This window comes from Camelus bactrianus, chromosome 8, assembly GCF_048773025.1.
Source record: "Camelus bactrianus isolate YW-2024 breed Bactrian camel chromosome 8, ASM4877302v1, whole genome shotgun sequence".
NCBI classification, from domain to species: Eukaryota; Metazoa; Chordata; class Mammalia; order Artiodactyla; family Camelidae; genus Camelus; species Camelus bactrianus.
The window spans coordinates 51,743,904-51,759,098 of record NC_133546.1 but is presented as its reverse complement, the minus strand read 5'-3'; the positions used below and the strand labels follow the sequence as shown (position 1 = coordinate 51,759,098).

The window sequence follows — 15,195 nt, the reverse complement described above, 5'->3', positions numbered from 1 at the left end:
TCTGTGTGTAGCTCTCCAGACCTTCTCACCAAGAAGAAAAGAGAGAAGACACACACACACACACACACACACACACACACACACACACACACACAAAAGAAATGAAAATGGAAAAATTACAACCAACACCATAGAAATACAAAAAGCCATAAGAGAATATATGGCAACAAATTGGATGACCTAGAAGATATGGACAAGTTTCTAGAAACATACAGTTCACCAAAACTGAATCAATAAGAAATATATAATTGGAGTAGACTGATCACTAGAAATGAAATAGAATCAGCAATAAAAAACCTCCCTGCAAACAAAAGTCCAGGAGCAGATGGCTTCACCAGGGAACACTATCAAACATACAAAGAGGAATGAATACCAATCCTTCTCAAACTCTTCCAAAATACTGAATAGGAGGGAAGACTCCCAAACTCATTTTATGAAGCCACCATCACCCTGATACCAAAACCAGACAAAGACACTACCAAAAGGGAAAATTACAGGCCAATATTGTTGATGAACATAGATGCAAAATCCTCAAAAAAATATTAGCAAACAGACTCCAACAAACATAAAAAAGATCATATGCTATGATCAAGTTGAATTCATCCCAGGAACACAAGGATGGCTCAGCATACACAAATTAATCAATGTAATACACCACATCAACAAAAGAAAGGACAAAAATCACATCATCATCTCAACTGATGAAAAAAAGAGCATTTGATAAAATTCAACACCCATTTATGATAAAAACTCTTATGAAGATGGATATAGAGGGAACATATCTCAACATAATAAAAACTATTTATGACAAACCCACAGCTAGTATAATACTTAACAGTGAAAAATTGAAAAACTTCCCACTAAAATCTGGAACAAGACAATGATGCCCACTCTCACCACTTCTATTCTATATAGCATTGGAAGTCTTAGCCATAGCAATCAAACAATAAAAAGAAATGAAAGGGATTCAAATTGGAAGAGAAGAGGTAAAATTGTCACTAAATGTGGATGACATGATACTATATATAGAAAACCCTAAAGATCCCCACAAAAACTACTAGAGCTGATAAGAGAATTCAGCACAATAGGCACATTAAAAAATGCTCAATATCACTAATTATCAGAGAAATGCATATCAAAACTATAATGAGGTATCACCTCACACCAGTCAGAACGGTCATCATAAAAAGCCCACAAATGATAAATGCTAGAGAGGGTGAGGAGAAAAGGGAACCCTCTTACACTGTTGGTGGGAAAGTAGTTTTGTGCAGCCATTATGGAAAACAGTATGGAGATTCCTTTAAAAACTAAAAATAGAGTTACCATATGATCCAGAAATTCTACTCCTGGGCATATATCCAGAGGGAATTCTAATTCAAAAAGATAACATGCACCCCACTGTTGATAGCAGCAATATTTACAATAGCTAAGGCATGGAAACTACCTAAATGTACACTGACAGATGGCTGGATAAAGAAGTTGCAGTATACAATGGAATACTACTCAGCCATAAAAAAGAATAAAACAATGCCATTTGCAGCAATGTGGATGGACCTGGAGATTGTCATTCTAAGTGAAGTAAGCCAGAAAGACAAAGAAAATACCATATGATATCACTCTTATGTGGAATCTAAAAAAAAGGCACAGATGAACTTATTTACAAAACAGAAAGATATGTGCAGACATAGAGAAGAAACTTATGGTTGCCAGAGGGGAAATGAGGTAGGAAGGGATTTTAATTGGAAGTTCAAGATTTGCAGATACTAGCTACTATATATAAAATAAACAAGAAGTTTCTTCTGTATAGCTCAGGGAACTATATTCAATATCTTAGTAACCTATAAAGAAAAAGAATATGAAAACGAATATATGTATGTTCAACGATGACTGAAGCATTATGCTGCACACCATAAATTGACACAACATTGTAAACTGACTATACTGCAATAAAAAAATTTAAAAAACCTAAAATATCTCAGATGTCACCTGTTTGTAATTTTCAAGTTGTTTATATAACCTTTTATCCCAATATGCATTTTGATATTACCTTGTTCCAAAAAGTTCTCTAAAAGATCTAGAACCAAATATATTGGGTTAAAAGTCATTTGTCTTGACAGTTGAGATATAAAAATGGAGATCAGGTTGTTAAAAACCTGATCACTGTGACTCTTCTATATAAAAGACTGATTACTGATTAAAAATCAGTTTCAGATGCCTATGAAGCAAGTGGTTTTATGTGTTTAGATGTAGGAGGTGGGTTTGCAGATTCATTCACAAATGGAATATTTACCTTTGTTGAGAATATAGGCTTTAAAAGCATTTTTCTTTACTATATCAAAGTGCATGTTTTATGCAAGCCAAAACAAGGAAAAGATAGGCATAATGAACATCTATGAAACTGAGCTAATTACACTCTGTTCCCCTGAACAACAATATATACTGTCACCTAAAGAGAATGTGTCTAAGTGTGCTTAACATCCTGAAGAATACTATTATTAAGACGCAGGTGCTAGTTTCTATCATTTGTAGGGAGGAAAACAAAGCTAAATGCAAAAGAATTTGCTTAAACTGACTGTTTTAAGAACACGAACTAATTTCTTTCAGATTTTAGTTCTTTTCTCGTAGGGGTGTAGGAGAAAGCAAAACAACAACAACAACAAACCCCAGTTATTGGCTATCTCTAGTATGACAGGTACAGGTTGCCAAGGTGATGCAGTGAAAAGGTAGGGACAGGCAGACCTGGATTTCATCCTGGCTCTGATGTAGCTGTGCAGAGTGAGAACTATCACTTAACCTTTCTGAGCCTCAGTAGACTGAGGCAGTATTTACCTCATAGGCTTGTTACATGTGATCTTACATGTTGTGTATCTTCAGTACATGGTAACTGTCATGCTAACAGGTGGAGCTGATTATTGACAGCATTAGATTAGACCAGATGAAATGGACATTTTTGTAGATAAAAATAAAACAGCTAAACTTCAGATCTCATTGCACGGTGGTCCCCTCTTAGGAACCTCAAGGGCACTGTTACAGTGAGGCCACAGTGTGGACAGCAAGGTCAAATTTCTTGGTGAGTTTTGAATCGATGGTCACGGATGGTCATTTTCATCAGTGGCTAGTTTATAACATGCTGAACTAACAACCACAACCACGGAGTCTGGTTCTCTTAGACTGTTCCACTGCTTAGTGCCCATCCAGACAAACATTTCACATTTCACCAAAGTTAGCATATTAAATGCCCTGTATTTGAATGGTTACACTACTGTCCCAGAGTCACAAGGACACAAGAAGGATGGATATGAGCACATCACACCTGCCCTTTATTTTTTTAAAAAAATTTACATTTGTTTTGGGGGGAGGTAATTAGGTTTATTTACTTATTTACTTTAATGGAGGTACTGGGGATTGAACCCAGGACCTCATACATGCTAAGCATGCACTTTACCACTTGAGCTATACAACCCTGCTCTAAACCTGCCCTTTCTAATAACACTATTAACACAGACAAGAGCCATAGACTCTCTTAAAAGCTCTGTTTCAAGGTGTTTTCCATATTATTGACTTTGTTCGCAGTCACTCTCCTTTGCACTCGAGGCAGGCGTTTCCGGAAATTTCCACTCAGCAGGATGTAGAGAAAAGGGTTGATGCTGCTGCTGGCATAGCTGAGACAGATGGAGAGGTAATAGCCCACGTAGAAAGCCAGTGTGGGCTGCTCCATCTGTAAGTTCACCAGCTGTATCACGTGATAGGGGGCCGCGCTGAGGATAAAGACTGCCACCAGCACCAGCACCATCTTTGTCAGCTTCATCACTCTCTGCCTCGGAGCACTGGGATTGTAGCTGTAGAGGAAACGGTTGGAGAGACAGAAAATAAACAACCATAGAAATTCGAGGGCAATGACTTCCCAGAACTTTTTGGACAGCTCTTAAGGGCTACGCAGTGAAATATGAAGCTCATTTTTATCCTTACTTATTCAGAGCACTGTGAACGTATTCTTTTTATTCCTGTTAAAAATTTCCCAAATTTTCCAAAGCTGGAGCATTTTAAAAAACAAAAATAAGTAACATAGTATTGAATTATCATCCAGAGTAGCAAATAAATATACATGAATCTATGCTAATATAAAAGATTGGATAAAATGAGGGAGAAGAGACAAATCTTTAGAAAAATTCCAAATAATATATGTAGATACTCCCCTCCCCAGGAGACAGAGCTTAATTCTCTTCCCCCCTTGAGGGTGGGCTTGGTGACTCTTTTCCAAAGTCATCAGAGAAAGAGATAAATAGTAAAAGTGGAGAAGTCTGTCAGACACTACCGTAAACAAGTGATCAAGATTAACATCAACAGAGCTGTCGTGCAGTTATCATGCACTCCCTGAAATGCTGTGAATATATGTTTTTCCTGAAACATGTAACTAGAGTCTAATTGTGATACAACATCAGACCAACCCAGACTGGGGGACATTCTGCAGGATATCTGACCAGTACTCCTTACGTACTTAAAACTGTCAAAGTGATGGAAAACAAGGAAAGAGTGAGAAACTGTCCCAGACCAGAGGAGACTGGGGAGATATGTCAACTAAATGCAATGTGATCCTCTGGATTAAATCCTGGAGCAGAAAGAGGACTTTGATGGAAAAACTGGTGAAGTCCAGTATAGGGTAGAGTTTAGTTAATAGCATGTACCAATGCCATTTTCTTTGTTTTGACAAATGCATCATGGTAAGGTAAGATGATGGGGAAACTGGGTGAGGAGTTTATGGGCACTCTGTACTATTTGTGCAACTTCTTTGTAAATTTAAAATTATTCTAAAATCAAAATACTTAAAATCCCCAAATTTTATCATGTTATATCATATTTAGACATTTAATAGAAATTTCCCTGGGACATCACTGGAGCAGATCAATAAGCCTGGGGAATAATATTTTAAAAGGCATGGCAGATGAAGATCATTCTAAGATAATAATTCCTCTGTAGTTCATCAAAGTAGGCACCATAATTCCTCTATGTCGTTGCATTTTGAGGGTGACTGGAAAGTATGAACTTTGTTCCATAAGATGCTATTAGCATTTCTGAGAAAAGCGTTGGGAGCAAAGTGAGCAGATTTGGAGAACTGTTTTAAAAGGGCTCAAGCATCCTCTCTAGCTATCAATGTCTCAGTATGATTCCATTTCACCCTTCTCATCAAGTCAGCTCCCTGTGATACATTTAGAAGCTATTTTTTCCCCCTGTAACTGTGGCTGCTTCCCTTTCCCATTCTAAATAGACTACTCTTTAATAATGTGATATTTCCAAAGAATTTAAAGAAGTGAGGAAAAATGTCACAAACCAAATGACCACCTAAACCTTTAATACCAGAGTTTGCTATGAATTTTGACTAATAGTGGTAAAATTGTTCACAACTGTTCCCCACAGTGTGGGGGGAAATCCAGCAACCTTGTCTTTTCAAAAGAAATACAATGATCTATTCTAAAGACCAGTTGGAATAATGATTTTTAACCTAACATGTTATATGATCACTGACTCATTTGAGCAACTTGATATATACATTTCTAGTATAAAATAATTTAGATTTATTCATATAATTTTAGAGACAAATATTTATTTTCTTTTAGTGGTGTATAGTTGCTATACAATATTATACAAATTACAGGTGTACAATATAGTGATTCATAATTTTTAAAGGCTATTTCCATTTATAGTTATTATAAAATATTGGCTATATTCCATGTGTTGTACTATATATTCTTGTATCTTATTTATTTTATACATAGTAGTTTGTGTCTCTTAATCTCCTACCTCTATCCTGCCCCACTCTCCTTCCCGCTCCCCACTGGTAACCACTAGTTTGTTCTCTGTATCTGTAAGTCTGCTTCTTTTTTGTTACATTCTCTAGTTTGTTGTATTTCTTAGATTCCATATATGAGTGATATTATACAGTATTTAGAGACAAATATCTTTTTTCCTTCCTAAGTTTATTGTCTTTAGGTTAAGTCTTTGCTTTGATTTAGTATCAATTAACCTTGTCCTAAGTGAACAAATAGTAATGACATCCTGCTCCTCTATGCTAAAAAAAACCCCCACCAAAATGAAAAGGTTATAAATTATACACAACATCTAGGATATTTAAATTTGTACACAGCTCTGCAAAATGCACAAATAAAATATTTAAATGATATTGCTGGTGGCAAGTACAAAATTATTCTTTAAATAGAATCTTGATTTCTGTTTACATTTTTATGAACCCATTACATCAGTGATTACAATATTTATCACTGATAGATCCTCAAATAGCTGCTTCAGAACATGTCGTTTTTTCCCCAGAAAATGTCATATATGGAGGTTAATGCCCATATGTCTGAGCGTGGCATGTTTCAAGTGATTGTCACCTAAGCTTCTGTTGTAGATGTCTTAGATCTCTGAATTGTTCTTTCAACAAATAAAGCAAAACACGGCACACACTTACCATCCGGACTCCTTATTCTGTTGATACATCTCCCAAGTATAGCATAAAATTAAAATGTAGCACACCAAAATCAAGGGCAAAGGGAAAAAGAAAGTTGTTATCGTCAAATATAGAGTATACCTGTAAAATGAGAGAGAGAGAAACCATGACTGTTACACTCACGACGCTCAGAACCAGCTTTTACCGTGTATGATTCTCTGATTTTTCAGGGCTCAGAATAAAAGCGTTTGGGGGAAGATGAGGATCTTTGGGTGCTTCCACATGGAGAAGTTGTGCTTTCCATTGTTCACTGACGATGGCTTCTCTCACCAACCCTTCTCAGTAGCCAACACTCCCGAGTGGGAAATGGGTGAGGATGCTTATTATTACCATTGTATTTAGTGTTATTAACAACAACAGGCAACCGAGGGACCATTTATTGTATGGGAGCCCCTGTTCAGGGTGTTTTACATATTTTAACCCACTGAATTTGTGCAACTCCATGAGTAAAAATGCCATTAGTATCTTCCCATTACAGGGGAGGGAACTAAGGCACAGAGGGGTCAGTGGCTTGCCCAGGGTTACTAAGCTAGTAAGTGGCAGAGGTGAGATTTGAACCCAGACAGGCACTCAAGCTCCAGAGCCCACGCTTGTAACCAAGGCTCAGGATGGCCTCTCAGCAGGCACGGAGGAGGACCAGTTATCAAATCAGCTGGTCTTTTCCTTGGTTCTCTGCCAGGGGGATTTCTTGGGTGAGCCAATTCTGTTTCTGCACAGACTGCAGGTGTCCTTCCTGGCAGAACCCTGTTGTCCTGGAAGAGAGGAGCCTGGGATTGGGTGGGTGCAGACAGGGTGGCAGAGAGGGAGCCCCAGGACCAAGAGAACTCTAAACGCGACACACTAGTTCCAATCCCAATTCACTGCAAGGACTTAATTCTGGGAGGAACAACAGAGGCTGAAATAGAATATCCCTTACAATAACCAATCGAAAATAGCATAAATAGCTGTTGGTGCAAAATAGTTAGTCTTTGTTTATTTGACACAGGCCAAAGTCATGTAACTGTACAGCGAGCCCCAGGTCTTGCCCTCCTTTTAGACAGTGTGGGACTCAGGTTAATCCTATCAGCCACAGTGATTAAATATTTCACCTTTAGATGGGTGATGCTTTTGTCTGTGAGTGGAGCCAATGCTGGTGTGAGGAACAGCAAGTACAGAATCAATGGTATCAATGTTGCACTCCTCTGGAGATTTTTGTTGCTGGATTTGTGGCTTGGCTGGGTCTCTACCTCTGTCCCTCTTGGGCTGTGTCTCTCTGATGCAGAAATGATTCATCTATTGAACAAGTGGTGGAATGGGGAAAAGGAATCTGCCAGACTGACTTGCCAGAATGTATGTAAAAAGCACCCAGCACAGTATCTGGCCCTTAGGAGGTGACGGAAAAATTTTAGTCAGTGATTCCACTGCTTTGTTCAAAGTTTCAATCAGAAAAATTTTGGCTTAATTTTCTTTTCAAATTCAAATGTAAGAAATGCCCACATTCCTTGCTGTATTAGCTTCCCAGAGTTTCTGTAACAAATTACCATAAACTGGATGGTTTAAGATAACAGAAAGTTATTGTCTCACAGTTTTGGAAGCTGAAAGTCTGAAATGAAGGGGTTGGCAGGGTTGGTTCTTTTTTGAGGTTTGGGGGAGGGAGCACCTGCTCCAGGCCCCTCTCCTCGCCTCTGGTGGTTTCTGGCAGTCCTCGGTATTCCTTGGCTTACAGACATATCACCCCCCTCTCTACCTCTGTCTTCACATGCACCCTGTCTGTGTGTGCCTTCAAATCTCCCCCTCCTTATCAGGAACCAATCACTGGATTTAGGGGCCACTCTAATCCAGTAAGATTTTATCTTAATTTGATTCTATCTGCAAAGACTCTATTTCTACATAAGGTCCTATTCACAAGTACTGCAGGTAGGACAAATTTTTGGGGGACACAACCAAACTCCAGCTGCATATTGATAAGGTTTGAGTCTCAGCATCTCCTAGACACTTCTGTAAAGTCCGCCCCTCCCTTGGTTGCTGTGTTCCCGTTGAGTCTGGCTGCCACGGATCTTTAAAATCCATATTTAAATATATTTCCAGCCACAGAGGTTACATGATTAAACTCAAAATCTTTTTCTAAAGATTACCCTCTCCTTAAAATCAAACTATCAACTCAATGGTGGGAAGCAGAGAACTAAGAGGGGAGATTGCCCCGAAGAGGCTCCCCGAGGACCCTCTGCACAGCTGCTCACGTGTTGACAAGGAGCATGAAGCACTTCACAACTTAATTCAACTCTATTTTTCTTAAGTTTTAACAACCTACCAGAGTACATCGTCAGGGGATGTTAAATCAAAAGCACAACTCTCAACGCCGTCTTTAAATTTGATGACCTTCGAGTAGACCCAGACAGGCAATGCCATAATAAAGGAAGCTGCCCAAAGGCCCAAATTGATGCAGATGGTCTTGTACCTTGTTCTCCAACTCATCAGTCGAAATGGTTGGACGAGAGCCAAGTACCTGCAAAGCCAGTTAAGAAGGGTTTGGGAAGAATCAATAAAAGCACTGAGCTCCAAGGATGAAAGGTTCACAACAAGAGTAAATTATTAGTATTATTATCCTCCCTGAAGCACACCTCTACCAGGGTGAGAGAAAGTTATATTTTTGAAGAGCTGGCTGGAACCTGTAGAGAGAACAATTCTTGACCCTGTAAGTCTGAATAAACCACTCACTAATACAACTGTGACTTCCGTGAAGACACTGAAAATCATAAAATTCTGCCATGTAAACTTTTTCTTTACAAAGGTGCTTCCCTTGTACACGAGGCTCTGAAAAACCGTCTCTGAATGAGGATTTCCTCCAGGAGGGGTGGTCCTCTTCCCAGTAGGGTGTATCGATGTAGCCCAGGAAGTAGGGTGTACTGATTCAGCACAGGAAGTATGATGTACTGGTGTAACATGGGAAGTAGGTTGTACCGATGCAGGACAGGAAGTGGGGTGTACTGACACAGGACAGGAAGTGGGGTGTACTGGTGTAACATGGGAAGTAGGTTGTACTGATGCAGGACAGGAGGTAGGTTGTACTGATGCAGGATGGGAGGTAGGGTGTGCTGATGCAGGATGGGAAGTAGGGTTTACTGATGCAGGATGGGGAGTAGGGTGTACTGATGCAGGATGGGAAGTGGGGGTGTGCTGATGATGTAGGACAGGAAGGAGAAGAGTTAACTAGCTGTGGAAGAATCCCCAGCAGGAAGAGGTTCAGGCACCTGGGGACAGACGTTTTGCTCGGATGGTCATACAGCCAAGTCCCCAGGCTCTTGGAGGTTCACTTCACAGACATCACAGTGAGGATAAACAAACGTAACGAGTACAGACAATGCAGACTCCTCAGGGAACTTCGGCTGCAGGCTGGAGGGGGGAAATGGACTAATTTCATGGGGAAGGGGTTTTCTTTTTCCTTTTCCTTTTTTTTCATTCTGATCCAGAAAAAAAACGATGATCATTAATCAAACTTGAAATCTTGACATATCAAATATATTTGGCCCTCCAGCAAATCCAAGAAGAATTTTTCATAGCCAGCTGAAAACTAAAGCATGAAAAAGGGAGCTCAGATCCACAGGAGGGTGTTTGAGAAAGCAGAGTTTCGCTGGGGTGTAGGGTGGTGGAATGTGGCATTAGTAGACACTGAATAAGTGCAAAATATGGTCAACGGTCCTTTAATTTTCTCCAAGTTTTTGTAGAGCTACTTAGTGAAGGTTTATGAAAGTGAAAAGTTCCCTGTTCCCTTTGTCTTTCAATTTTACACAAGGAGCAGGACATTTTGCACTCAGTTAAGGGGCCCTTCGGCATGCAGGGCCAGGCTTGTGGCCCTGGGTGCCTCGGCGGCCGCCCTGCACACCGCACCTGCATTACCTGGCCCTAAGGAGAGAAGGCCCCCTTCCCTCCCTGCTGAGGAAGGGAATGAGGTTAGTGACTGTACCTCAGCTATCATTCTGTCTGGGATTTAAGATGTTGGAGTTGTGGCATCAGTCGGTTAGAGAATCGTCTCCAATCATATCCCCTCAGCTGAAAACCCTTCAGTGGCTTTTCCTTGCCTTTCAGATAAAATTCAGAATTCTCACCGTGAATCTCAAGGTCTTTCTCCACCTGGCCCTACTGTCACTGAGGCTGAAGCGTGTGCCAGTCTCTCTCTGGCCTTCTTTTTATCTCTGTCCTCTTTCAGGGCCAGGCACGTGCTGTTCTACCCTCCGCTGCACAGGCTCAGCCTCCCCTTCCTCCTGCTCTTGCTCTGAGTCCCCATTTAGGTCTCCCTCCCAACCCCTCCCAGTGATCCCCTTGATCACTCACTCTGTACAGGGACCCATGACCATAAATGCGGATTGTCAGGGAGCTCTTCCTTCCTGGTGTGTATCGCTGTGTGAAAACACGTTTACCTGTAGGGCTCTTCACTTTCTGTCTGTCTACACCCCGGAGTGGAAGCTCCATGAAGCAGGAGGCTTGGCGATTAGTTTAATGCTGCTGTATACCTGGCATATGGTCCCTGCTCAGTAAATATTTGTTAAATGAATGAATAGGGAATTTTGGCTCCAACTTACTGACTCTTGTTCTAGCAAACTTACTTAAAAAAGTGACCACTAATGAAAGTCTATGTAGCTTTTACCTAGAGGGAAATATTTTTAATATTTTGGATGTTTACAAATTTTTTTATACTGCTTTGGAGGTAGGAACCTACTATTAAACTATTCCACACACTTGCAGTTATTAACTAATCAGGGAAGGAAAAATGAAAGAGTTACAGGAAACACTTGAAATTTATGATCTGTTAAATTGAGAGTTAAAGTGACTTAAATGTATAAGCGGTAAGGCATACTGACGGCACACTGATATTTACTTTTGGCCTAACAAAGAAAAGTCCATTCTTGTCTTACAAAATTGTAGATTTTGTTGAATTTTAATGAATTTGGTAGAGTTGGAGCTGCAAGCAATGCCAAGGTGGTGGGAAGAGAAGGTTCAGTTTTACAAAATCTTTATTTGTCTCTGGTCATGTGATCCTTTAAAGCACGGGCAGGGAGAAGGATAAGCCTGAGCGTCTTAATTCTAAAGCAAAACTTTAGCATTCTGTGTCCGTAAGATTTAAAAAACCCACACTATACATGCACATACACCCACTCTGAAAAAAACCTGTGAACATTGGGAAAGGTTTTGTTCTAAGGCAAACGATATGCTTTCAGTTTATTTGCAGGAAGAGGTTTTCAGAAGAGGTGTCATTTCCCTTCTTTAAAGAAAAAGCCATTACTCTCCTGCCTTCATGGTATGTACACGGTATGAAGGAGCTTTTTATTTTTCTGAGGATGGGCTCACGCCTGGTGAGAACTGTACGTCTGCTGTGGGTCTGACCTGCACAGGGCCCTGGCCCTGGTGTTGGAACCCTGGTTTTACTCCAAATACCTTCAGCACTGGTGTCATCAGCTGAACTAACCAGATCTACCTACCCAGTACATGGATTAAAAAAATATGTTATTAATGATAAATTGAGAAGTACATTCTACATATCTTGAGAATTCTTTTGCAGAAAAGCAGTAGGATATAAAAAATGCATTAAACATTAGCATCATTATTCATACCTGAGTACTAATGACCCAGTGAATGATTTATATGAATCCTGCTATTCCTTTGTTTATCCATTTGAAGAACTGCTCATCAATTCCCAATCCCAAAGGCCCACTTGGAAGGGTAAAAGGCAAAAGCAGAACTCAGGGAGGAGTCCTAGATGGACTCAGGGAAATTTAACACAGCCCTCATGACACACATTCATTTATTCATTCATTCATCAGTGGTTTTTGAGCAGCCATGTGCCAAGCACTGTTACACAGACACTTGGGATGTACTAAAGTGATCAAAGACCCTGGCTTTGTAGAATTTACATTTGAGGGGCAGTGAAAGCTAGACAATAAATAACACACACATACCTCCATACACAAAGTAAATTAAATTATGTAATATATTTGAAGCAAAGGAGAAAGAAAAAGTAGATCAGAACAAGGAGAACCAAGTGTGCTGGTTGGGGTTGGGGTGAGAAGAAGGTGGATGGAGATATTAAATGGACTGCTCTCCAAGACAGCACATTGCTGTGGTGCTGATTACTGTGGTCTTCGGGGCTTGTTTCTGTAGGGGGAGGCTGCTAAGACCTGGTGTGGAGGTCTGGGCACTGGGATGCTGCAGGGTGCACTCTAGCTCGCATGCTTCCCAGCGAAGTACCTGCAAGAATCCTAGGTACTTGCAGTCTCTAGAGTTGGACAGCCTGGGTCTGTGGGTTCCACCACTCACCAGCCGCATACGCACTCACTATTGCCATCATCTCCTCAAGTAACATTAGGTTATGTGGTTGGTGAATCTGGTGATGGCATGTTCCAGGACACAGTCCAACAAATTTCTAATGATGTAAAATGGCAGCATATATGTTAACCAATCATAATGTAATAGGGAAGAACAGATCTGACTCTATATTAGATCTGTTTACTTTACTTTAACCTTTGTATCTATTGCTTGTCAATCAATAAAGGGCTGTTGCCTATAAACTTAGATTATACATAATGGCCCATTTCTGGGAATCCTGCCTCCCAGGTAATGAGCATTAAGCTAAAATACCTTTGTTTAGCTCACAGGAAACATACTGACCAGGCCCACCTGTGAATGACTGCAGGCAGGCAGAAATGAACACATCCTCTATGGAGGCTTACCGGAAACAGGAAATGTTTGACTTTACTCCCTCCCCTTTTTAGTATAAAAGAAGCCTGAATTCTAACTCAGACAAGATGGTTCTCTGGGACAATAGCCCACTATCTTCTTGGTTTGCTGGATTTCTGAACAAAGTCTGCTATTCCTTTCCCCAGCACCTTGTCTCTTGATTTATTGACCTGCTGCATGGTGAGCAGTATGAGCTTGGACTCAGCAACAGTAATGATGAGTGTAAGATATGGTCTTCCTTGTCCTCCCACATCTCTTTACAGCTGCATGGGAGCCACTACTCCGCTGATCCCTTAAAGCCACTAGATGATAACAAGGGTGTGTGAGACATTGAACTTTCCAGAGTGGCCCTGCACAGGGAGTGAGGAGACCTACCTCTGTTCTCAGCTCTGCCACTGGCTTTCTATGTGCCTTTAGCAAGTCCCCTCACTTCTCAGGACCTCAGCTTCCTTACTGCAAGAATGATGGGGAGGGGGCATTCATTCTGGTTTCCAACATTTCATGATTTTGTGGTATTTTTTTCTTGCTGTCAGTTGTACATAAAACCGAGATAAAAAATGATTGGGAAAAAGGAGATTTTAGTGCTTTAAGTTTTCCACTAAAAAAACTGACCTCTGTGAAAGTTGGAAAAATATTAATTGATCTGTACTACAATGAAGCAGGCAAATGAGGGGGAATTTTTTTCTAATAAACCAGCACTGATGTTGCTTTAGTGGGGATGACCCTGGGGAAATACAGGAACCTTTGGATTCCGTTAAGATATTCCAATCTCTTCACTTACCTGTCCACACTCATTACAGTCATGATGGCACTGCAGGCAAACTGGTTGCAGGTATCCAGGGATGTGATGATGGTGCAGAGAGGCCCCCCAAAAACCCATTCTCCTCCTCGGGCCCACTGGTGAATCAGAAACGGCATTCCAATGATGTGGACCAGGTCAGCCACAGCCAGGTTGCAGATATAAATGTCAGGGATCGTTTTTCTCCTGGACCTGAAAGAAATGGAGGGATGCCTGAGGACTGACATGGAAAACACACACCATCTTCAATTTATGCCATCTGTACCAGATTTTCAATGGCCAAATTAATTTTAGAAGTTAAAAGGGAAACTTCACAAACGCACATATGAATGCCTTGTCTTGTGTGTATTTAAACATTCTGAATTATCTTAAGCAAATGTTTCCAAAACCTGATTTCAGGCAGGAAAATACTATGGTGGGAGAGGACTCATTTAGAGAGTATAGAATGTCCCTAAACTACGGGAAAGAATAAGAAGTCCTTACCTTATTATCGTGAATACAATGAGGATGTTGCCAACCAGCCCCGCTGAGCAGATAATCCCAATCATGGAAGGGAGGATGGCTGTATCCACCACGCTGAGTGTTTGATAAGCAAACTCTTGATTCCAGGATTTGTTCAAAAGTTCAGCAGAGGTGTTACAATAGGATGAATGAAGTGAATTCATTGTTTACAAACTTCCAGTGGTTAAAGCTGTGAAGGAATAGGAAGTTCGCTCAATAAAGATTTTCTTTAACTTAATTACAAAATATTTATTGGGGCTTTCTTTGCACCAAGAATCCATGCAACAAAAGATTCCAGGGTGATTGCTCCCTGTCTATAATGGTGTGACAAATCACCAGAGGAGATATGTAAACAGTAAATTATTGAACAGCATGCTATGATAGTGTGTGCATGTTTTCTGCCTTATTGTAGTGCACACTTCAAGCACAGCTAATATTTACTCAGTGCACGCTGGTACTGGTTGTTTACAGCTGGCATCTGTTTCCATTAGCCTGCGTGTCTAGTCGGATTGGTTAGTACTCCCCCAATACTTAGGTTGTTAAATGTATTTTCTCTGTCTGCTATGAAGAGCATGCGGGGCACCAAGTCGGACTGTTTGGGAATGGAATGGGCTAAGACTTTCTAAGATGATTTCTGGACTATCTTGAAGGATGAGTTAGATCAGGAAAAGACAGCGTG

The 15,195-nt window shown here is 40.5% G+C and overlaps 1 protein-coding gene across 1 annotated transcript; it reads right to left on the bottom strand.

The window, feature by feature from the left end:
• Nucleotides 1–3,523: 3,523 nt before the first annotated feature.
• On the bottom strand, nt 3,524–14,680 carry MCHR2 (melanin concentrating hormone receptor 2). The gene is made up of 5 exons (XM_010965166.2): nt 14,499–14,680; nt 13,998–14,207; nt 8,796–8,990; nt 6,467–6,586; nt 3,524–3,839 (listed from the first exon to the last, which is right to left on the bottom strand). Exons 1-5 carry the CDS (start codon nt 14,678–14,680, stop codon nt 3,524–3,526), a joined length of 1,023 nt encoding a protein of 340 aa, XP_010963468.1.
• Between the last annotated feature and the right edge of the window lie 515 nt (nt 14,681–15,195).